General features: G+C 38.4%; 1 protein-coding gene across 4 annotated transcripts in view; it reads left to right on the top strand.

The window, feature by feature from the left end:
• The window catches only part of LOC113021953 (potassium voltage-gated channel subfamily D member 3-like), a 98,315-nt gene that overhangs the window by 54,562 nt on the left and 17,468 nt on the right, over positions 1–26,285 (top strand). For 3 of the 4 annotated variants that reach the window (XM_026166858.1, XM_026166857.1, XM_026166854.1), the window contains exon 3: positions 15,905–16,067. In XM_026166858.1, the coding sequence (XP_026022643.1) occupies positions 15,905–16,067 (163 nt within the window). Of the gene's footprint in view, positions 1–15,904; positions 16,074–26,285 lie in introns of all 4 variants that reach the window. The other variant, XM_026166855.1, reaches the window with a different exon arrangement.

Here is a 26,285-nt window from a genome sequence, read left to right as displayed (position 1 = left end):
CACATCACATAGGGATATTTTTCTTTTATTTATTATTATTTAACACAGTATATCATTCAGACAACCAAGCATGAAATATTACTGCATTCCTTCTTGAAAAGACTCACTCTAGTGACCTTATTCGCATAATCGAAACAGGCAGTCAAGACCACGTCTGTGTAATTCCACCTTGCGCAGTGCTGTGCCAATAAAACACGGATTCAGACAGCCAAGGTTTTACAGACCTAAAGAATAAATTCTTTGCCCCTGACAAACTTGTCAGAGTTGAGGATAGGAAACAAGGTTTATCTAACATTGGCAACATATTAGTAGCTACTTGATAAAGTCCTTTGTTTTTATGCGCGTTTTTCATTTCAGTAAGGCGGTCACTATTTTATTTTTCTCCTGTCTTCTGTTTCCTTTTTTAACATTTTTTTGTGTTTGTGCTGCTTCCCTTTGTTTGTCATGGTACAACAGACTTTGAGCAGAGCAGAGAGGAGACAGGTGAAGTGCAGATAACCTTACTAGACTTGATGATGTAGGTGCAATAAAAGCATTCCATAAATGTCAATCCATCTGTTCTTTGTTGTGAGTTTTGTTTAGTATTAAAAGCTTACACCTGGCTGCAGGATTTTTTTTTTTGATGCATTTTATGACCACTTATTTCTCCCGATCCACTATGTTGGCTTCAACGCTGTGGACCCGTGGCTCCCATTATCTAGCAGGTGACGCTTTCACAGGGAGGGCAGGGTGTGGACCTAGGACTTATTTCCATTGATGGCCACATACCAAATGAAGAAAAGGTGCAGTGTTAAGTCATTGGACTGGAGAGAGTTTGTGAAAATACTCCTTTAATGGTCAAAATCCTTTATTTTGAAGATGACCTGTATTGGGCAGCTGTTTGGAGAGTCTTGTCCAGACTGGTGGCCGTAATCCAGTAAACCACTCAACACACATACTTGCTAGTCATCAGCTGCGTCTGGTTTACCATCTGGGTGGATAGCAGGTCCCTACTTTCTGTTTCCTCTCATTTAGTTTTGGATTTTTCCTGCCAAGTTCTTCCCCGGTCTTTAAGTTGTCTGTGTTGTTTTGGTTTTTGTAATGCAGCTTCTTTACTTGTCTGACTACAGTCTGATACTTGTTTAAAAGTATCATGACGTTCTCTTGAAGAATATTGTGTCACGCCAGCCTGAGAAAATACTGTCTTGAATCTCAAAACTAGCTCTTAAGTGAATAAGTAACCCTTCCTTTACCTAAGCAGTATAAGACTGATAACCTGTGACTAACTCTTCACAATAACCTTTTAACCTTTTGAGTTTGGTAAAAAGACCCATTAACTGCTTGTGTGGTCACTATACTGTGAATATATAAAGTATTATTTTCCAGCAAAAACATGAAATTCCTAAAACAATCAATATATTGAGTTTAGTTTATGCTTTTATTAGTGCTGTCAATGCCAGTCTCGTAAAAATGACGTTAACGCCATAACCACCATAACCTCAAATTTTATGTTTTTTGTAAAATTTTCATGTCTTTAAGACATTTTAGAGAGAGCAGTTTTGTTTTTTGTATACGCATTTTTTTTACTTTTTTTAAATACCCACAAAACTAATGGTCTCACTATTAGTTCTAATTAAGTTTTTATTGCTAATTAACTAATAATATGACTCTTACCCACTAAAATTAGATGGTGACCATGGGAATGTGATGCAGCTGCTAATCATCACCATGTTAGCTTTGTCACTGCATTTATATCCACTTATTCTCTGATAGTAGTTCTGGTCCCTGCACAGTCACTGCATAGAGAGTGTGTCATATCTTCAGTGATGGAGCTCAGTCACAGAATTACCAGATTTAGCCATTAGGGAATGAATGACAGAACAGGACTTCCTGCTTATTAATTGCCACATTTTCATTTCTTTGCCCCTGATATGACACAGGAGGCAAGTTCCCCAGATTCACTGCTAATTGTGTGGCATTCCATCACATCATGCTGGCAAAAATTCAAGAGCCATTGATCAAAAGCTATAGCTCCCTCCACTGGATACACTCATGGTGATGGTGATTAAGGCCAGGAGGAAGAGGAGGAGAAGCAGAAGATTTAAAAATAAAAAAAAGTTTGTGATTTAAAATTGTTGGCTGCATTTGTCTAACATATAAGAGCATATATAAAGGGAAAAGGCATTATATTTGTGCACTGTAAACAAGGACCAGGTTTAATTTTTGAATAAAATAGCGAAGGATTATTTGGTCACATCTACCTTCACAGAAACAGCATAATTCACCCTAAAGTATTATAACAATACTCTAAGGTGTTGTAGATATCCAGTACAATTACAGGCTATCAAACCCCAAATATTGAGCTTTTCCTCTGAGTTTTGTGTTGCTGTTTGTCTGCAAAAGAAATAACTCAATAGAAAAGAGAGCTCCAACAATGCTCTGACTTGTCAGATAAAGATATTTTATACCAAAAGGATTTGAAGTGTTGGCATTCAAAAGCATAAGTCCTTGATTAAAATACTTAAAGTCTTTGCAAGCATTCAGGTGGTTTTTGCCCAGTATTTCATCATCCTGAAGCATCCAAAACATGCTGAAATTTTAATCATTTGGCACTCGTAAGTATGTCTGTCATTCACTGCACTCGTACTGTATAGTGCAATAGTTCAAACTCTCAGTTCACCATTAGGAAGAACTCCATGAAAGCCAGTTAAAGTAGAGCCTCCTGAATGACATCGTGCTTTATGTGCGTGTTTAGACATCTGAAAAGATCTTCTGTTTCTTCAAGGCTTAGCGGCTTTATGTTCATTCTGTGTGGACTTTTTATATCATTGTAAATGAAAGTAGACAAATTCTGTTCCCTTGCCCACCGCTGATACACTAGCGATTCAGAATGTTCTACTGACTGAGCACCTCTCAGAGCTGGAAACAGTTCTGCATTTCTACAGCAGAGTGAAATACAAAAAAATAAATAAGAATTTCCTGTCATATCCTCAGGACACCATGCGTCATTTCTTCTTATGATTGTGTAGCTAAAATTGTCAATGAGACCTCCCTAAAAGTGCAGGGAGAACTCCACAAAGAAGCCTGTGCAGTCTAAAACAAGAGGAAACAAACAGAGAATATAGGATTCAGAAATATAGTCCTTTAGGATGGAGGAGAAACACAAAATATATGTTTCATGCTACACTTGTTTAAGTTGTACAATAAAACGTATTTGTTAATGCTGGTTAGATTTTTGTAAGTCTTCCAGACAAAAAAGAGAATAGGATGACCGTCATAATCAGTAAACCTACCAACAGTAAAGTAACAAATGTGTGTAGAGCATCTTTTAGGCACAATCAGAATTCTACCTGGGCCTTGTTAATAAGCCAGTGTTTGTTTCTCCAGTCTTTTTGATAATGGTACGTTTTTAGATTGAAGCATGGTCACTAAGCATGAAGGCAAATGTCTTGACTGAACACACTGAAATACTACTTTTCAGAACTGCATGGTCTCGAGTAACAATGGTGACTGAAAAATATTGATGAGAAAAAAGAATCACAGAGCGGATGAAAAAGAAGGAAGCAGATGGAGGACAGTGACAACCTGGGGCCTGTTCTCCAAATGTGGATTAGTCTTTTGGATGCATCAAATTGTCACTGCTACATAAAAGGAAACCATCACTCAATAGTGCTGCTCAGTTCTTGTGGGAGGAACTAATAGTGATCGGTGCACTGGTAAGAAGAGCATTTCAAATTAAGAGAACAGTGTGTGATTGTCATTACGGTTTAGTGGTCCCTGACTCAAGAGCCTCCTTTGTGGGAGGGAATAATTCACATGAATTGACATTTTTTAATTATTAGCACACTGCACAAAAATATGCGTGGTAGTTTAACTGGTGATCCTTAATTGGTTGTTAATAGGAGTGTGAATGTTTTTTTGTCTTTCTGTGTTAGACCTGGACTGGCAACCTGGCTGGGCCGTACAGTTGGGCATGCCTTATAGGGTTGTAATATTAAAGCAAAGCATTTCTTCTTATGTTCTTATGCAGTGCAACTTTGCGAAATGCTAAATTAATTAAAATACCTTGTGGTTCAGAGTAAGAAATGAGCTTGCTCGACCTCTGTAGCCCACACTATCCGTTTTTCAGGCTGTCTCAGACTACTGTACTCTACCACTTGCATTGAATCTCTGAATGATTAGTCAGAAGTTATTTACTGGGCAGTGTAGTTGTAAGGCTTTGATGAGATCAAGAGGGGAAAAAACCCAGATTGTATCCTGAGTGATTTAAGTTTTCATAGTATGTCAAAATGCAGCTGTAAATCTGTGGTGTGCTGTAAAAATCCACTATAACTGCAAATACTACAAACCAACAGAAGAATACTGGAAAGGAAAAACAAATGAGCAACAAAGAAAAGGACAGTGACATTACTGGGTAGTGCAAATCAATATTAGTACGTTTTTTTTCTGTGAGTAGATTTTTTTTTTCTTTAACAAAACGCTTAATTCTCTACTTTCATTTTTAGCTATTGTGCAGCTTTTGGAATCTCATACATCATCCTCTGCTAACACTGAACTATGGTTGAACCCTCTTTATTCATGCTTTTAAATAAACTCACTATTGTTGGGGCCATTTAGATCAGCCCACTTTGGCAGGTTAGCTTGTCCTCAATGTTAACTTGCCCTGTTAAAATGAACCAGCCTCTAATTTGAAAAGGAGCTCACGGAGGTCATGATGGATGGTGTTTTCTTTCCAGTGGCAGGAGGTCACACGAACTAATATCCCACATCTCTCACATGCTTGTGTGTATAACAACAGACATGAAATTGTTTCTTTTCCTCATTTTTAATCCCATTCCACCCCCTCCCTTTCCCGTTTCATTCCTAGTGCTTGTTTCCGTTGTTATCACACCATCTCCTGTTTGCCTTTAGTAGAAAACAGGAAGGTGAGCTTGTTTGTGAATATCAGTACGGCAGGTATAAGCTTGCAGTCCCCCCTGGATAGATGGTCAAGTCACCCATTTCTCATGTTCACTTCTGTGAGATTTAGTAGGGCAGATTGGTTTCAGGGTTGGCCCCGCACTGATGAGGGGAAAAGAAAAGGGTCGTAAATGTGTCCTGAAATGTGAAAGAGAGAGCAACAAACATGGTGGAGCTGCAGGGTGCTGTTTGACCTGTGAATGCTGCTTTAGCTGCAGGGAAAGAAAACTGCGGTAATTTTACTCATTCTCAGTACACAGCATCTCTCAGCAGTGTTTTAAGTTATTCATGCAGCTTTGCTATTTCATGATCTGTTCTCAAACACTGAAGCAGTGTTACTTGAAAGGGTATAAAAAGCCCAAGGGCAACTCTTATACAATCTTATATTTCATACAGCAAATATTAGCGTGTTTTTTGTGCCTATTGACATTGTGTAGTTTGTGTTTAATGCAGTGTTAGAGTTAACGTTAGCATCTTTAAGTTCCTCGCACAGTTGTAGCCCATACTCTAACGAGTAAAGCATGTTTTCAGATTATTATACATTTGTTTTTAGTACATTTTTTAATATACAGACATTATAACAAAAGTGTTAAAAAAAGACTTTTTTAAGTCAACTCAAGTTTGCTTATGTAGCGCACTTAAAAAGCAACAGCTGTTGACTAAAATAATCAAATGACATAAAAATAAATGGCAAAATTTAAGACAGAAAAAATAGATTTACAGAAAAGTTCTGCTGGTTCAGCTTTGACCTGCCACAATTATCGCAGTGCATCAGTTATGACAGGATAGTTTGTTTTATTTAACACAAAGTTTTGGTCCTTTCATGTGTTTGAAAGAGGGCCTTCTCATTGTGTCTTTGTTTAGGCGATTGTTGGAGTGCCTGACAAAGTGGATTGACATTCTCTAAGCTGTGTACTTGTATCTACAATGAGATTATCCAACACTCATTCTTGTACTGTTAGGGCTATTCAGATTGAAGGCAGATTATATAAACATCATGCAGAGATCTTGTGTTAACCTGCGCTGTCACACAGCAAATGTGTGCCTCTTACCAAAAGCAATCAGGATTGAGCAGCTTAGCAAATGTGCAGGAGATTTATATAAATTTGTTATAGTTAATCCTTTAAAGACATGAAAGGATAATCCATCCAAATTACTGTTTTCAAAACTTTACATGTGCATGTGGCAGATTTAAAGACAATGTTTCCCATAAGGTAATAATAGCTGTTGCCTTATCTTTCAAAATTGCTACTTTATTTTAGAAAATGAATTCGGTCTCACTTTGTGGAATTAAAATAAACTTATATTATAAAATATGTCTTTTCATCCATGGAAACCACCTGAAAAACTGTTTATAAGCTGACAGATGACTTGTTAATTTTAAATTAATTGCTCCATTAATTGCTCTCTGTTGTCCATCTGCAGATGGACAACAGAGACATTTCACTGTTTACAACGTGTAATGAATTTCTTGAATAATAATGAACTCAAATTTAGAGCCCTTTTTTGCCAAGTGCTGCATTCTGTGTCATTACAAGCACCGAGATGAGTTCTAGTTAAAAATAGGCTTTAAAATTTTTGAAGTTCATTTTTCTCTTTAATTTTTCCTCTCACAATATAAAAAGACTCGGCAGTCTTGCAGCATCAAGGTGTAATTTATTTATTATATGCTGCTAGTTTAGAGTAGTCCATTAAATCAGTTCTGGGAATCACTTCAGCTGCAGTATTAGAAACAATTTACATCACTTTGCAGGTAGTATTAGAATCCTTCAGTGACCGCCCATCTGCCACTTTCTCCACTGCTTCATAAGTTGTATCTGCTGGGTGTTTTCCAGGTGGTTTTGATTTGCTTCTCTTGCTGTAGAGATTTAAAAGCAAAGAGTTTTGTTAGTTTGAGGTGTGTGTGGTGTATATATAGACAGACAGACAGATAAGATGCTTTAATTATTTGCTGGTGGCTCTATAGCTGTGACGTGGGAGCTTCCAAAAGTGGAAATTTTCCAAGAATTGCAGAGTTTTTCTTTGTTTTGTTTTGGCACTTGGTGTTGGCTTCATTGCTAAAAGTGGCCCATGTGAGAGTGTGTGCACTGATTGATGACCAGCAACAATGGTTGTTTTACAGATTTTCAGCGTATTTTTCTAGATACTCCCATAGAGGTGATCAATCTTCATGAATAGAAAATAGGAATGATAAATTAAAGTGTAAGCTCGGAGTAAACTGTCAAACTAAGAATAACACAGGCCCTGTATAATTAAGAACTAGTTTTGGCCTGTTTCCTCTTGTGATAATGATTTTAAATGTTCTTTATCACAGCTGTAACAATGTTGGACCTCCAAATGGAGGTTTGGCTGTGCCAAAGTCTGCTTTTCATAAGCAAAGCCATTCACCAACAATAGTGGCTTTTTGCAGCTTGTCCATTCGAATCTCTTTGATTTTATATCCATCATAACTATCTGGATCATGTTGTTCCTGTCACACGTTGCTGAAGCAACAGCAGCTTCTTTTAATAAAGTCCAAAACAAGCAATTTCAAACGATTAAACACAAGACTAAATAAATGATTTTTCCCACCTGCTACTGTCTTAATTTTAAAATGAGGCAGGAGGACAAAGCAAGGAAATGAGTCCTTCTGATGCAGCTGTCCATTAACCAGAGAAAGGTTGTACTGCTGTGTTTTGTACCTCACTACACCATTTAGTCAACCTGTCACTGATCAGTTCACTATTTATCTTTTTATCTTGATTTATTTCATTTTAACAGGTGAAGAAAAACTAAAATGAATGCTTATCTGGCAGATAAGCGCCTGCCTGGCCGGTACACCATTGGAAGTATATTTTCTGACTGAGTTGGATGTTTAATTGATTATAATTGAGTGAGGAGATTTATAACTTACAACATTTGGAATTGCAGCTGTCACATTTCTAGCTCCCAGTCTGCTTCTCCACTCAGATGTGAAACTTTGCTAGTATGCAACTTTTTATGAAACAACCATGGAAATTGAGACATCTCAAATGCTAAAAGTAAAGACATATTAATTTCTGTTTTTTTAATGTAATTTTATTTATACAGCATCAAATTACAACAACAGTTGCTTATAATAATACCCCAAGAAAACCCAATCTAACAAATGACCACCTTTGAGAAAGCACTTAGAAACAGTGGGAAGGAAAAACTCCATTTTAACAGGAAGGGGTTGGCTCAGGGAAGGGGTGGTCATCTCCCACTGGTTGGGGGGAAGAGAGGGGGGAAAGACACACTGTGGAAGAGAGCCACAGATTAATAACAATTCATAATTAAATGCAGAAATGTATATAAACACATAGTGAGTGAAAAGAAACAATGCATCATTTGAAGCCCTTAGCAGCCTCGCCCTATTGCAGTGTAAACAAGAGATGAATCGAGGTCACCTGAGCCAGCCCTATGCTTTATCAGAAAGGAAAGTTTTAAGCCTAATCTTAAAAGGAGAGTGTCTTTCTCCAGAATCCAAACTGGGAGTTGGTTCCATAGAAGAGGGGCCTAAAAGTTAAAGGCTCTCCCTCCCATTCTACTTTTAAACACTCCAGGAACAACAAGTAAGCCCGAGAGTGAAGTGTTTTATTGGTGTGATACGGTACTATAAGGTCATTTAGATAAGATGGGGCCTGATTATTCAAGACCTTTTATGTGAGGAAAAGAATTTTATATTTAATTCTGGATTTAACAGGGAGCCAACGAAGAGAAGCCAGTATGGGAGAAATATGCTCTCTTTTTCTAGTCTCTGTTAGTACTCTCTCTGAAGTATTTTGGATGAACTAAAGGCTTTTAGCATAACCAAGTAAAAGTTAATTACGATGGTCCAGCCACATTAGTGTTTTAAATTGTCTTGCTTGGCAAACTATTATGTTTACAACATGATCTCAGAAATAGGTTGTGAAGCGTTAGGCCACAGAGACCGCTTGGCAGGCTCTTGGCAACCCCTGCACACTGGAGAAACATGTCTATTCACTGGCCAGTTGGCGAATGGTCGTTACTGGCAGCATCTAAGTGAAATTGGTTGGATACAGGTGTATGGTGCTGCACCACAAGCCTCCTTGCAATTGCTTTTTTGTCAGCAGATTGCAGCATTTGCCCATAGTGTGCATGCTCTGTGCAAACTGTCCAGGTACTCCCCAAGCAGAAGTGAATCATGGCTTTTGAAATGTGTTAGTTACAGCAGTAGAAATGCGGTAACTGAAGGCAAACATTCTACATTCGGCTTTGTGTCACACTTTTTCCAAGTTTCACTATCGCTCAGCGAGTAGTTTGCCACTGTTGGCAGATAAGTCAGCGTCTTCCATCCACCTACATGTTACCATGGTAGCCTGCCAGTAAGCAAAGCAATGATGGTGCAGCACCTTTTTTGCAACCACTTTCACCTAGTGAAAGCAACGACCAGCAAGCAACCCTAACCACCAAGCAGTGGTTGAATACAAATATTAGGCCTAACCAAAGGTTGCAAGGTGTTGCTGACTGGTCTCTAGTCCTGTGTAAATGAGGCCCAACAAGACATTTTTGATATACTGTTTATTACTGGAGTCATGTGATTCCTCTAGACAGGGATTCAGATGAGAGAAAATACTATGTTCTTTGGTAGTTCTTGATTGACCTTTGAGATAATTATCCTTGTAGTAGCACTAGGAATAAGAATATGAAAAACTAAATATGAACAAATCCAGTCAGAAAAGACTGAAAAATTACAGTTCTGTTATTCAAACACCAAAAATCTCTAAACAGGAAAAATAATACATTCCCTTCAAATACATCTGCTGCACCCTTGAGTGTTTAGGCACAACTTCTGTACAGTATTGGCACCATCTCCCACAAGAAGAAAGTGACTTCATTGAAATTAATGAGGTGGCTGAGTTTTTACAGACACACAGATAAAATTGTTCTAAACGTAGCTTATGGAGCATTGGCACATGAGGATATGCAACATTCTGTGGTTGTAGATAATTTTTCACCCCCAGACTGATCCAGTCAAATCATCAGCAATTATTTGGAAGCAAGTTTAAAAAAACATTTCCACCAGAATGGACCTTTTCATTACAAAGTATGTTTCTATTTTGCACAGCAGTCAGTCATCACTGTGAATGAAGGGGTGCCTCCATAATGAAAGCGAGGTCAAAATCCATTGATGCCAGCACAAAAGTAACCACAACCCTTAATTCATTAAGTGTTTAGGCACCAATCTCTCTTTGAAACATGACGGCCTGATGTGAGCTAACTCGCCGCAGAGAGCTAAGTTTTGAATATTTCACGGTAATGCAGTTCGCAGTCGTAATGATATTTGACACATCGTAGCGGGTAAGGAACGTCAAACATTATTACAACAAAGCAGTCGGAGACAGCCAGGAGAATGTCGTCTCTCATCAGCTGACAGACAGCTCGCGAAGCGAACTGTGAAATAATTTGTCTCATTGTCTGGCAGCCAGGAGCAGGACTCAGCAACAATAACAACAAGCCCTGTGGTCATCTCTCCATCGTTTGTTAATAATCCTTCATTTTTCTGACTCTTCTCTGCTTGGTGTACGCGTCAACCTGCCTGCCAGGAAACATCATGAGAGAAAGTTCTCCTCAAAGAAAAAAAGAGCTGTTCGAAATTCAGTTTGGTGAATGAAGAGCAACAAAAATGTATTATTCTTCTTATGTGAACAGAAATAATAATTCATAGAGAGCCATCATAATTGATGATAGCTAAACCTGTCCCCTACTTTCATGCTGCTATGCCTTTGAAGTTTTCTATTTTGACAGGGATGGATAAAACACAAGCTCAGTATTCTTTGGTTTTTCACCACTGAGTCCTTTACTTTAGATACATACAGGTAGACCAAAGCAGGGTTACAAATTAATTACCATGAACTCTAGAAACTGGTTTAAATCACCACATCCTTTTCTATGAATCAAACGTACTGTAAATTGCACAATGAATTTAAAATTTTTAATGGCAATTCTGCAAAATCGCTAAACTTGGCATGGACTACATTGACTTTATTTTTCCCAATTTATTTCAGTGTGGTTAATAAAAAGCAGTCTGTTCAATTCTTTTTTTCATTATATCTGACATTACTTCTGTTATTTCTGGTCTGAATCATCTGTCCTCGTCTTTACTGTGTAGAGAACAAAAATGGAAAGTCATTTTGAATTACGATTTGAGAAACATATTCTTCCCTACCTGCGCGCATTGACTCAGGCAGAGCGGACGGCTGCGTTTGTGATAATCCCTCATCTCTTCATTCTGTGCGAGCAGGAGGTGGGTAAGACTGGTATTATACTGCTCTTCGGGAAGGAGAGCAGGCCACGGTGGAAGCTTTAGGTCAAAAAAACAAGAGTCAGAAAGTTGGAGAGCATCCCTCAAGAGGCCCAGTGGTCAACAGTGCATGGGTCTTACCTGTCATAGGTCTCTTGGTGTCGAGAACGCAGTGGAGAGGAAACTCTGGAGCCAAAGAGGCCAAACAGTCAGAGAGGAGGCAAAAAGGGTCTTTTGACAAGTGCAAGTGTTCCAGTGAAGCCTAGAGGATTAAAATCAACTCGGTTCTTGAGCCTTTTTTAAGTGACTCTTATGTAAATGGGTTGACCAAAGTCAGAGGTACTATATGCAGCATAGTCCTCTCTGTTTTCTTCTTACACAAAAAAGTGCACAAGCAAACACTGGTGAACATCGTTTCATGTCACAGTACTTAAAGTCGATGTAAGTATCCTCTCCAGGTGATGATTTTGTGTCTCTTCTCGCCAACTTACAAGCACGTCCTGGAAGTCCGTTATTAAATCAATTTGTTGCCCCAAATGCCATCATGGCTCACAGCATTCACCAGAGAGTACACCTTGGCTTCTTCCTCGCCTCAGAGCCCACTGGCAAGGCTTTGTTATGCCTGGTCTGAGCCACATAGATAGCACTGGTCCTATCTTTCTGCTTCTGTCCACCTGTCACAGCAGTCATTCACCTGTGTAATCAAATTATCAGGGGCCCAAAAGAAGCAGACGACAACAGGCATTAAAATAGGGAACAAAGAAAGGAGAAGAAGCAAAGATTTCTGTACAATGCTATGTCCAAAATTATATAACTGCATATTATTGATGTAGTAAATCAGTAATAAATACCTAGACCAGAAGCAATGAACCAACAAAGAACAATTGACTTTTAATTTCCCTTTAGCTGTACAGAGCTCAGTACTCTTGTACTTTTTTCATTTAATAAAAAGTATTTATAATTTATCTGAAAATTGAGGAGTGTAAAGACAGAAATAATTAATGTTCCTGCATGCATGTGATGTTGTTTCCACTCATTTTGTGGCCAAGGACAGGGTTAAGGTTCAGAGCAGCAACAATGATGTGATTAAGGACTTTTAGCTAGCACTGGTTGTGTTATTTTTAACATATGACAAAAGCAGATTTTTCATAATTATAGCTGAATTGATTTATTTTTACTTGAGGTATTCTAGGTTTATTTAGCTTTAAAATTAGCTGTAGCTCATATACTTTAACTTGTCTTTCCCGTTAGTTCTTAGATTTACTTTTTTTCTCAAGGTCATTTACATACTAATGGAACGCCCACTGATTACATTTTCCATCCATTTTCTTCCCCATATTCAGTTCAGGGTTATGACGGGGCTGGAGCCTATCCTAGGTGTCATAGGGTAAAAGCCAGGGTACACCCTTGACAGGTTACTAATCTATCACAGAGTTAACAGGGAGACAGACGTTCACACCTATGCAATGTTCCTCTAATTTTTCATGTGTCTGAGCGAACACACAAACTCCCTGAGCGATCCCTTGGACCACTGTGAGCGACATCAGTCTGTCATAGCCTGTCAACCACGTTGATTAGCTGCGTATATACGAATGTGAATCGCATTATTGGCTGGACTATGGGATAAGGTGGCATCGTTCTAATCCCATACGGGAGCAGCCAGTCACTTACTGACTAACACTGCAAAACAGAATTGTTAAAGTATTAATTTTAATTTCAATTCAGGTTAGATTTTTTTTGTGCGCAACGCAGATTTTCTGTGCGCAGAGACTGTGCCAGGGGTGCGCAATTGCGCACGTGCGCAGCTTAGAGGGAACATTGCACCTATGGCTAATTTATCATTTAACCTAACATCCATGTTGAAGCCAGAATACCTGGGGGGAACCCATAAAGGCACAGGGAGAACAGCTAGCCGCCACAGAGAAGGTCTCAGCAGCGAGTGGATTTGAACCGTGTGGATGGCTTTGAAAACACTCGCTGTTATACTGCTGTTCTGACTAATCTCCGAAGCCAGAAGAAACCATTGTTGAGGGGAAAAAAGAGGAAATGCCAAATTACTCACGAGCAAGACAAAAAAAAAATCAGTGTGAACATGTCTTGTGGAGTGATGAATCTAAAATTTTAATTTGTGGTTCAAGTCACTGTCAATACTTCCCGAGGTCAGTGTCTACGGCTATCTATAACAGATAGAATCTGCATTTCAGCAAATGGTGGGGATCTTATCAAAACTGATGAAATTATGAACAGAGAAAAGTGCTGTCAGATTTTGATCCACCATGGAATTCCATGTGGAAAATGCTGGATTAGAGAAAACTTAATTTTTCAGCATGACAATGATCCCCAACACTGCCTATCCCTTAAAAGCATAGAGTGTCTGGAGAGAAAACACACACATGGAGCACTACCATTCATGCACTGGCCTCCTGAGAGCCCGGACCCCAACATTATATATAATATTTAACAGTGATTTAGAGAGAACAGACCAAAAGACAGCCAATATCCAAAGAAGAGCTTCAAATGTCCTTCAAGAAGCCTGGAGAACTTTTCCCGAAGAAAGTTGTGTTGAAGAACAAAGCTGGTCATACCAAATACTGACTTTCAAGCTTATTGGAATTGTACAGACTTTGTTTTTGTCTTATATTCTGTTTCAAATTATGTTTGCCCATGTTTCAATACATCACTGCATCTTAAAAGGTGATATCAGTTGTGTGTTTAAAGCATATATCCCACTTTAATAACAGCATGACAAGAATGTTTCTGGCGCTTGTCTTAACAATTAAATTTTCAAGGTTGAGAATTGCAATGCGGAGCCAGTAATTGCACTGCATTCAAGGCGCATAATTCAGTTGTGAGCAAATTTCTTTAAGAAACAAAATGGAAAATAGAAAATCAATTTGCTTATTTATTTACTATCATAAAAAAAAACTTGGCCTTCATTAAGTTCCTTGACAGGATGCAACCGTCATGGTTACATCCTGTGTTCTGTGTTTTAGACTTTTTAATTTTGCTAAATTCATTTTGAGTTTGAGAACTGGGCCTATTTCTGGATGTTATTATGTTGGGTTTTCTTTTTTACTTACTTTAGGTCATCAGTCATCAGTTTATTTTCCTGTTCCCTTAGTCCTGTCTCTGTGTTTCTTGTTTAGTGATTTCCTCCTGTTTTCTTACACCTGTCTTTATGTTTTGTCCTCAACATCTTCCATGTTAAATCTATTGTTTCCATGGCTGTGTCCCAATTCAGGGTCTGCACACTTGAAGTACGCATTTCAAGTGCGGTTACGTCACCGCCACGCGACGACGGCTGTCCCAATTCGAAGTGTACTTCAAATGCATACTCCAAATGCGCCGTCGATTTCCCCAAATATCAAGCGTGGTCCGGTGCACGCTTCTTGGTCCCATATATCCCACAATTCATAGTGCGGCGGTGGGTGTGGATAATTTTGCCGCAAAATACGGCAGAAGGGAGCAGCCGAAGAGGGGTTTTTTGTTTTTTTTCTCCAAACTTTATTGAACTTATAACGCGAACAGTCAGTCATTCCAGTTCAGTTTGTACAGTAGACATACAAGGCAAATAAGAGTAACAATATACAGTACAATGGAATAAGAAGGATAAATAAATAAAGGATAAAAAAAAAAAAAAGGGGGGGGGGGGGGGAATGTGACAGACTTCATAACAACTTTGTACTTGAAAGTTGTGACAGCTCATTCCTTAAACATTTCTGAATGAACTTCAATCAATGATAAACCTTTTTTATTGGAAGTTAATTTAAGAGAGTTTAAGTAATATTTAATTTCAATCAAAAGCAAATTAAATGATGGGGTTGAGTTTTGAAATTTATGTATATGGAATTTCCCTAATGAGATGGAGCGGCCGAAGAGTGAACTGTCAAAAGTACTGAATATGACGTCACTTATTTGTTTAATAATTAAAGTCAGTCATATATCCACAAACACAACAAGCTGAAAGTCAGTGATATATGTATATATATATATATATATATATATATATATATATATATATATATATATATATATATATATATATATATATATATATATATATGTTATTCCCGGGATCTGCTGGAGCCACTTGCCTAGCGGTGACTCCCAAGCTAGGCAAGTGGCTCCAGCAGATCCCGGGAATAACATCGGAGATCTCTGTCCAGAAGAGCGCAGTCCTGGGAACAGGACTGTATATATATATATATATATCTCACAGATTTTACGCTTGCATGTCGTATGCGTGCTACTTCCTGTTTTATTTTGTCAGTCCCTCGTCTCATGTGCCTTGTTTCAGTTTTGCTTCTGCTATAGTGATGTGTAACAAAAGTCCAGACTTTAAAGGGGAGTCCTTACAGTTTTACACTGCAGTGTTTATTCTGTATTTTTTGACCTTTCTGATGAGTGGCAGGCAGTGTGAATTGCTGCTTTGTCTACAGTAGCAGAAGCAAGCACCACAATATCAAGTGTATTCAAAAACTATAGCCTTTCTTTTAATATGCCAGCTTTTTTTCACATCAGTCAACGAGCAAGGACTTTTTATACAAAGTGTTTTCTTTTCTTTCTTTTTTTCTCGTTTCTTCATGCACATATTCGAAACACATTAAAACAGGTGCATATAATTACACAGTAAAGTGCATTTGAAACTATGCATCAACGTTCATCTTTTTCCTAACCTTTCTCATTTATCTCCTTTTGTAGGTATGGGGACATGGTGCCAAAGACAATTGCTGGAAAGATCTTTGGCTCCATCTGCTCCCTGAGTGGCGTCCTGGTGATCGCTCTGCCCGTCCCTGTCATTGTCTCCAACTTCAGCCGCATCTACCACCAGAACCAGAGAGCAGATAAACGGCGTGCTCAGAAGGTACAAGTTAGTGTCTTTTTCTCATGTGCTTCGACAGGGACAACAATGAATATTAGGGGTGCAACGATACACAAAATTCACAGTTCCGTTCAGTTCGATACTTTGGTGTCACGGTTCGATATTTTTTCAATACAAAAAAAAATGTTCATGCCTTTTTAATTTGCCATTTATTAAAATTATAAATATATATTTTAACTCAAAAGTACAGTTTTTAAATTTAATGTTGCTGAAACAACAAAGTAATAAAAAAATAAATCTATCAGATCGAGAAATCACTCATCTTTGGAAAAGAGAGTTTATTACAGAGAAATGTCTCTTTCCAAAATAAAAGGTATACTATACGCTTCTTCTGGGCTATATTCTCAGCAGCATATTAAACATATCAGGTCCCCATAAGGAGAATCATGTGCTAACGGCTGTCTAAATGACTCTTTGTAGCATGCATGCTTGTTGTTTTTGTCTTTGCACTAGGATGATGTCGGCATAAATGTGCAGTCATATTCGTTGTGTTCCCACTAGTGCTGTCAGCGTTAATCTTGTTGAAATGACGTTAACGCCACAACACGGCAAATCTCCATTAACGAGCTATGGTGGATCGCCACGTGCGTGGGGCTGGACGGCGTCAACACGTTAATGAGCAAACTGCGCTAACACACTAGTTCCCACCCATGTAATTGAGCATTGCGTGGCACATCCAACATACTGTTTTACTTTAGTCCATGACGCGCTTACCTTCAGGGTCATACATCTCATGAAAACCAAAATAGTTCCAAACACCAGATCTGAATGAGGGTGGGGGAGGTTCAATTTGCCATGTTGCAACGAGAGCTCTGTCTCGCTAGCTTGCCCTGCGGTCAGTGCGTCACTGCGTTCGGCTACTCCGCCTAGGCTGCACTGTCGAGCGCAGATCCACTGAGCGCTCACACAGACAGCATCGTCAGAAGAAAAGTTGATCAAATAAATTAAAAATTTTGTATTGTTCGATACACATGCGTACCGAACCGAAAGCACTGTATCGAACGGTTCAATATCGATACGAGTATTGTTGCACCTCTAAGGAATATGTGTGGCTGAAATCAGTGGCTGTGTTAAATCATGTGCAAATATTACCAGAGGAGTGCATGCTCTTTATTTTCAAAAGGCCGAAGTTGTAATGCAATATGACACATTAATAAATTAATGAGAATAAATGGAAGGATGAAGTGTTGAGTAAAACTTTTGGATGTGCTGTACTAATAGTTAGTCCTAAAATGGGAATAAAAACTTTTGAAAGTCCTTTTGTTTTATTCACATCATTAAAATAATGGATGTGAGTTTAAAGATCTTGATGACAGATGAGTTTCGTTCATATGGAAGGCACACGGGTATTTTTACCAACTTAAAAAAAGGTGCTGGTGAAAGGGACTGACCCCAATTAAGAACTGTACAACTGCTTTGCGAATGAATGTCCTTCACCATAATTCATCCCACATTTTTCAGCACCATCATACACACAAGAAATGTGTTGCCCTTCAGATGCACATTAACTTAACATACTTTTAGACACACTCACACACAAGTTTCTTAGACACACACTAAGTACCAAATGTTAGCCAGCCATTCACTACAATTCCCCCAGTAGGCTTGACCTTTCTATGGGGCTAGATAAGAGCGCTATTAAGTTAGAGAGCAGCTGCTGATAGCTAATTGAGGAGGGAAAAGTGTGATTTGAATCCTTACTGATATTAGAATCCTAGGTGTGTGGTTTTCTAATTAATATACTGATTTCAATCAGTTCAAACACAACAGCATGGGCTCTCTCGCACCTTTATTGAGTCCAGTGAGGCTCAGTTCTGAGTAAAATAGGTCTGATAGAGGTAATGAATTGGTGAACTGGTGAAGTTGGATTCATCCTGTTAGATCAAACCTCAGTCAGTCTTGGTAATATTTACATTCAAGAAATTGAGAAAAACCTTGTGTACTTAGATCTGGTTTCATAATATTTTCGAAAGGCTGCCCAGTTGTGTATGTTTCATAAAAATATGACGCACTAAATAATTTTATCGTGTCATTGCTACTTTAAAACACTGTTTCTCACTGATGTAGTATACAGAAAATACAACCGCTGCAGCACTTCTTCTGTAACACTTTCATAACAGATGCGTAGTTACTTGTTCATTGACAGAATGTCTATTGTTTTGATATTGACATGCTTAAGTGGGCATGGTCGTACTGTTGCTAAGCAACAGCGACTGACAGTAGGGCTGACCAAATATACTCCATGACCCAGCAGCTTTTTTTTCCCATGCATTTGTTGTGCAAGTTGCTTTTTATATTGATCTTGAAGGATTTTTTTTTAGATATCATCTTTCAGTGGTTGTAAAACATTTTTAGACCACAAAGGGACCATAAACTCTTCACACTAATGAAGTTCTTTTAGCTTTTTGATGCTTTTCAGGCTTATAGTGCCTATTAAAGCAGTGAGGAGGCTCTCTGGGAAACATAGCCCACTCTCAATGAGGAATTAATTTACAAAAACATTATTAAGCTGTTAAAGGATAATTAAAAAGAAATAACATTTTATTGCTGCTTTTTGCCGTGGTCGTTGAGGATCTTCCCTCAATAGAAATCCCTGATGCAAGTAAACCATTATTCACATTTTAAAAGCTTAAAGGCTTAAAAACTAATGTTCAAAGTTGAAACAACGGACAGGACAACAAAATGTAAGCAAACACGGAAGTGCAAAAGTGCTTAGAAAGAAATCTGATTCAGCAATTAGAGTTAAGGTCTATAGGTGGCTTTAATATAGTAATTTAGCATAAATGTTTGTATCTAAAGTGTCACGTAAATAAAACAAATTTTAAAAAAAGAAAGTAGGTCTGGACTTGGTATTGTATTAAAAAAATTGTTACCTTGCAATTAATAGGAAATGAAAAAATAACTTGTTCTGGTATTTCAACATGACAAGCTGCACTCTGTCATGGCTTTAAATGGATTTAATCCTATTACACAACAAAAATGTCCCTCACACACGTTGGTGTTTTTGTGAAGCTTTAGTTTATCTTGGTCATTGTCTGCTTTTTCACTCATTTTCAGTTTTTCCAGTCTTTCTATCTGACCACTTTCAGAGGAATGTTTTTGCTTTTTAAGCCTCTTAACACTGACCTGTGAATCATTCAAGAAGAAAAAAGGCACCTAACTCAAGGGATGAGCCAGTGTTGTGCTTACACCTAATAAACATGTTAGCAACAAACCAGTTCTAGATTATAAATTTTAGGCACAAGAAACAAGAACCCATCCCAAAAATATATAATTTCTTGCTACTTCTTTAGTTGAATTTATTAAAAGATGCGAAAAACAACATGGTTAATTAGCATAAAATAGTGTTTTTGCTATTTAGATCGCGGCCCCCAACCTTTTTTGCGCCACGGACCGGTTTATGCCCGACAATATTTTCAGGGACCGGCCTTTAAGGTGTCGCAGATAAATACAACAAAATAAAACTAGTACCGGTACCGAAAAAAGAAGATTTATTCATAACACACGTGAAAAGACCGAGGAAAACAGAGTTAACGATAAAAACAATAACAAAAAACTGATAAAAACCCTGAAAACCATACATTTCACACCCGAGCCTCAACTCTCGCGGCCCGGTACCAAACGCCCGGGGGTTGGGGACCGCTGATTTGGAATATTTAGATTATTTAGTGTGCAGTGTGTCGGTAACAAAATGATTAAAGTGCATAAGTGGAGGACAAAAGAAAAAGTGGCAGGCCTAAAAGAGCAAATGAACAGTATGTCAAAGTGATGTCCTTAGAAAATAGCACAAGACACCGACACCAACCCTGAGAGATGCATTTGGCCCTTCAATTGATCCATCTACTGTTCACCGAAGCCTCATTAGAAATGGTGGAAGGGTGGCTGTCAAGAAGCTCTTCTTGACATATGACAGTTATAGCAGGCAAAATAACAGACCCTGATGCAGGACTCTGAATACAGGAATGAACTAAAACAACAATGAAATCCAACACAAATGCAGGGCAGGAGCAGGAACATAGCTGAGTTTATTTTGTCTGTTTCATTGTCAATATGTACAAAGGAGGTACAAGAGTGTCTACAATCATCTGTTAAACACAGCAGAGGCTCTGACATGGTTTGCAGCTTCATTTCAGCAAGTGGCGTTGGGGACCTTGTCAAAGGTGATGTTGGGGATCTGGGCAGAAAAACTAAGCAACACTATCAGTCGTAGACCAGCCTGCCCAGAGCCTGGACCCTGACATTAACTAGAACAGTCTGGGAACAAAAGGCAGCCAAGAGATTTAAATGTTCTGGGGGGTTGGGGGTATTCCTGAAGACTACAGGAAAGTTTCCCTCTGAGAGTTCAGTCTGTACTGAAGAATAAAGATGGCTGTATACATATGCTGGCACATGTTTCAATAAGCCAGTGAAACAATTCCTTGTTTTTCCAGCAAAATATAAAAAAATTATGGACTACTGCTCATGGTTTTTGTACAGTGTCCCCCAGTGAGCTATATTTGGTCTAATGAAGTAGCTTCTTCTTCTTCTTCTGCCTTTAATATAACTTAAAACAATAGGAAGAAAAATCAAGGGGAAATATCTGTTATGGTAACTCTGTTCAAAAATTAATTTTCCTTTTATTACTTTATATGTTCTGGCCTCCCATTTCTCTCCAGAACTCATTCGTCTTCATTCTTCTATAACCACACACTGCTCTCGGTTCCTATTACAATTATGTAGTCATCAGGGGATTTGATTTTACAAAAAGGTCTTCTCGTGTATCCATTGTGGCTTCTCAGTCATTAAATAGAAAGTAGAGAAACCAAATTGGGCTTAATGATAGTTATTGCCTGCTAACTACTGGAGTGTATGCCTCAGTGCAAAGTACGGTCTGTCTTGAAGTTCAGTAACCCACTGAGGATATAACTAGCCACAGAAACAACCCCTGCCCTGATACTAATGTTCCTAATTCCCCAATAATTTGAAAACCAAACGTGCAGATGACAAAGACAGGTTCCTCTTTTATTCCTTCAGCAAATCAGCACTGCAGCACAGTGCAGTCAGAGTGCCGATAAGTGTCGAGGCAGTAAATGGACTGAGGTCACACCGGTAATGGGACAGCAAAGTCAAGTGGAGCCACACTGAGAGATGGCAGGTTGTTAAGGAAAAAAAGTCCTGAGACCAGAGACGTGAGGGCAAAACAAGACGATGGGAGCAAGAGAGGAAAGAGGGATGGAGGTCTGACAAGAGTAAAAAGAGTAAGAGAATAAAAAGAAGACCGAGGAAGCAGAAGGAGGAAGTGTAAGAGAGGTCTTATTGGGGTAGAAGAAAGAAAAAACAGGAAGAGGGCTCTATATAGCAGTAGTTTCAAGGCTCACTTGTCTTGGAAGTGAACATTTTGAACCTTTCTGCTGTCTGACTGTCAGACTGTGGGTGGTAATGTTGGAGCATATAGGTCTGATTTGTGCGGTCAACTGAGACCACCGATGAAGTAAAATCACCACAATCATGACTGGATTTTAGTCAGGATGTTGAAGAGGCTCGTTCGGGGCACACCAAACTTTAGAGTAATTTCTTAAAGAACTTCCCCAGCCATGAAATACTTATTCATCACCCTTTAGGAGGCATTTACTTCTAAAGTTGAGTTTAGTGAATTTCAATTTTTGGGATTTTGACGGATTTTTAACATAACCTCTCCTCCCCTTTTACAGTATCATGCTTTGTTTTTAATTTTATGGAGGGAATTTGATGTATCAGAATAACAAAGTATCAAGTATTTGATACTTTCATCAGAATTTTTATACTTTAATAGAAGAATGAGGTTTATTCAGGTGGCTTTGGCTCAGGAGGCAGAGCAGGTCATCTGCTAATAAGAGGGTTGGTGGTTCTATCCCTATCCTCCAGTCTGCCTGTGAAAGTATCCTTGGCCAAGATACTTAACCTCGAGCTGCTCACAATGCATTCATTAGAGTGGGAATGTTAGAAAGTGCTTGTGTGATTGGGAGATGCTGTATAAAGCGCTTTGAGTGTATTTGCCATAAAAATAACACATTCATTCATGGGGTTTTCCGTTTTATTTTACAGTAGAATCTTAAGGAATAAAGCAGTAAAGTATATCAATTAAACTCTGTGGACTTTTTCAACATATTTGAACAAGCAAACATATGAACAACTCTCAAACAGCTCTTTTAGATGAAAGCTGTATGAAAAAGACAGAAAATTTTTAATCATTTTCATAATTTGAATATATAAATGACATAACATTTCAGAAAAAAGAGGCCTCTAGTGAATTTAAAAGCATTGTAGGGAATATGGGGAATTAGAGCTGTGGGTGTTTTTCTCTTGTGTTTTATGCTTCATGTTGTGGGTATTTGTATGCAATATATTGTGTTGTAGAGGTTGTATTTAATGTTTGCTTCCTCGGTCAAGAATTGTGAAATTTGATCTCAGTAGAACTTCCTGGTCAAATGAAGTTAAAGCAGATCAATCACATTTCAGCTTGGGTGTAAGGTTGTAAGATTCTCCGTAGGGAATGATATGTGACACCAAACATCCAGTGTCTTCTCTTTGTTATTGAAATGTGTAGCATCATCATGCCTACATCTAAAGAGCTTCCTGAGACCTTTGGGATATTTATGAATCTGGTACTGAGGTAAAAAAAAAAAAAAAAAAAAAAAAAAAAGCTAACCATTCCAGTCCAAGGAAAATATTCTAGAAGTAGAAAAGATTTTCAACAACATGAGAAAAAAATGCCAGTCTGTCCAGGGTTAGACTAGAAGCCTCAGATAATGTAAGATTTCATTACAGGATGTGCAGGTAATGCTTGCAACTGTTGCTATTAGCATGCACACATTTATAGTCTGAAAGAGAATCACAAGCTTAACCTGCATGTGAAGCTTGCCATTAAAAAGTTCTTTCTATCCAAAATGAACATTAGAGTAAAACTGCAGCTTGCTAACGTGTACGCAAAGACTTTTTGGAATAAAGGATAAAGACAGAAGCTTTTTGGCTACAGTAACAGCGGACATTTTTGTGCATTGATTACAAGATTGACATGTTGTATCTTTTCTTTTAAAGAGTAACAAATTATTATGCACAAAAAGAAATTCAAGTGAGATTTACTTACTTACTAATGCCCATCTTTTTTTCTTTCTTTTTTTTACCTTTTTTTGAACTTTTAAACTTGCAAATTGTGCAGCCAAAGCCTAATATACAGTAGTATTTTCCTAGTACACTTTCTTAGTATACATTAATGAGGCACAATGAACTGAAGACATTCTTCTCATGATGAACTTGGGTACTGTAACGGCTAGCGAGGCAAGCCACGTGGAGTTATGAAGAAGGACCCAAAATGAAGGCACTTACTTGATGCGACTGAGCTTTACTTACGATAACAAAAGCTAAACAAAAGCAAGGGAGGCAAAATCAGAACTAAGAAAACCTGAACTAGAAAAACTAAGGATCAAACAAACAAATCTGAAACCTGAAGGAGATGGAGAGCAGAGCAAACATGGGTTAAGATACACAGGGAGAAAACACGGAGTTAACACGGATGGACCCGTGGTGCGCACAAGAGAACACACACTTTAAAAAACAAAGAGTCCACTGTGAGCGACCATCTTTGAACAGAGGCGGGGGTTTACGACACCAACTCTCTGCCATCTATAATCCAGTTTTGAGATCCCTTCCCAGACGCCTTAACGCCCACTCACATCCTGGGCCATCTGATCTCAGGAATTCGCATGATAAGGTGGGGCCAGGTTTCACAATGAACACACCCGAAACTCTGGCTGATTGGGACCCACACCCAGTTTCACACCTTGGCTCAGGCGATTAGAGGATCATCAGGGGGTCCTTTTGTCCCTCTGTGGGGGGTTTCTCCCACTAGGTTTATATCTGGGACTCTCCACCATTTGACCTTAGAACTGAAGAAGCTTCTCGGATGAGAGGTGAAACGTCTTCAAGCAACTTAAAGAAGTCCAGACGCTTTTCTTTGCAAGCTCCTTTGACCATCACATATGATCTTCACAGTGCAGAGAACACAAATTACCATCCATTACTATAATGAAATTATTTGTTAGTTTGAAATGCTACAGGGAACTATGTACCTGTACATTAATGCTGTGGAAAGACTTCCTGTTCACATAGTCTCCTTCATTTACTGAAGGAGCAATGATTGGAATGTGAGTGCCATCTATACAGCCAATCACGCCTGGGAACCGTGAGAATAAATGTAAAATTTAAGTAGTAGTTCAAGTATCACCACATCATGAATTAAGTTTTGTTCATCCTGATACCTGCAATTTTGTGGAATCCCTCTTTGATAACTCTTGTGGGTCTATGACCGGGGAACACCACAAACGAGTACAGGAGACGTTTCAGTGCAACTGTAACATTCCTGACTGCCCGACAGACGGTAGCCTTGGAAACGTGCTCAGCATCACCAATATTATACAGAAAGCTCCCGTTTGCAAAAAACCGAAGTGCAATACAAATAATATGTACAGAACTGAGAGGATGTCCGAGATGTGTCACATGAGCAATATATGGCCTGAGGATGTTATCCAAATAAATTATGGATTGTGCTGAAAAACGGTAACGTTCACACAGAAAATCATCAGGAAATGATAAAATGCGCTCTAATCACTCTCTCCCGGCGGAGAGCTCTGCGGAGAATTTGGGCTTCAACATCTACAGGTTTCTGACAAAGAGGCGGAGAAAGTCAGGGTTAGTTGAAGTAAACCTGATAGGGGGCAGGTTAGCTTCACGGAGTGTGTCGTCATAGTAACTCACTCAGAATTAATCTAAACTCGCTTTGTGAAACCGAAAACCCAGAGTTTTCGTTAACTCAGGGTATACTTACTCAGATTTGCACTAAACCGGCTTTCTGAAACAGGGCCCTGTTGTTAGAATGTATTTAATATTACTTTCTACACCAGGATCTTTTTCTACGCAGCTGACGGCTGTAACTGTGCAGGGGCGGCTCTAGCAAAGTTTAGCCAGGGGGGCCGATAGGGCATGAACAGGGAAAAGGGGGCACAAAGACATACTTTTCTTTCTTATTCTCATTTAAAATGTCGAGCTTTTAATAAATAATTATCTGAATCTGACACCCAAAGTTTTAATCTGATGTAAAATGTATAGAAGTCCATTACTGTATATAGTAACTGTTAAGTCTAATATACCCTAGTAAGCTATAGTACATTTTCCTTTGGGAAGGTACCATCTGTGCAGTCTGCAATTTTGTTGAAGAAAGATGTTGAATCTATTTAATATTTCTTGAAAAATAATTGATTTCTGTGCATTTTTTTTCACACTGCATCAAATTAAGGTTGATTACGTCGATTAAGCATCATGAGGTGGCGCGTGAGGGGTGGTTCCCTATTTTTTATTTATTTATTTTTGTTGTTGCTGGGAGTTGGAACCCTATTAGTTAGGTTGCTTAATATTTACGCTAAGTACTCTTTAAAATACCAGAATAGGAAGGATGGTGTAGGTTTAAGTTTATTAGATTGATCAGTATTGCTGAACTATGAAATATTTTTTTTTGCATACAGGTATAACAGAATAGCTTTAGTGTAGTTGTTGTTTTAAACTTGAGTATGAACTTATACAAAATGCAGCAAGATATTTTAAAAAAACAGTTTTGTTGATTAAAAAACACTATATCGGATTCATATCGGTATCGGCAGATATCCAAATTTATGATATCAGTATCGGTATCGGACATAAAAAAGTGGTATCGTGCCATCTCTAGTTCTAACACACCTGAATCAAATGAATGGCTTGTTATTAGGCCTTTGCCAAACTTGGTGGCATGCTGAAAAGGTAATCCAACCATTTGATGCAACTGTGTTGGAGTAGGGATGCATCTAAAAGCTGCAGTAGCTCTCGAGGACTGGGATTCGGCCCTGATCTGACATATGAAAATTCCTCGGTTTGTTTCAGTTATTTATTTACATTTTTTACTTACTTTTAAGTAAACATAATTTTTTTCTGTTTGGCATTTTCATGATGATGAGTTTTGTAGGACAAAACAATAAATTCATTATCATTGGTAGAGAATTTTCAGTTACATTTTCACTAACATTTCAGTGAAAGATTCATTCAGTCCTTCTGGGGCTCAGACAAACTTTTAAATCAATGGGATTTTAAGGCCATCAAAAGCTAATTGACCTTTAAAAGGCCTGGTTTGCAGTTCGTTCAAGAGCATACACAATG

The sequence above is a fragment of the Astatotilapia calliptera genome, chromosome 5 (assembly GCF_900246225.1).
Source record: "Astatotilapia calliptera chromosome 5, fAstCal1.2, whole genome shotgun sequence".
Taxonomy (NCBI): Eukaryota; Metazoa; Chordata; class Actinopteri; order Cichliformes; family Cichlidae; genus Astatotilapia; species Astatotilapia calliptera.
The sequence above is the reverse complement of the archived record's forward strand: the minus strand, read 5'-3'. Positions and strand labels throughout refer to the sequence as shown.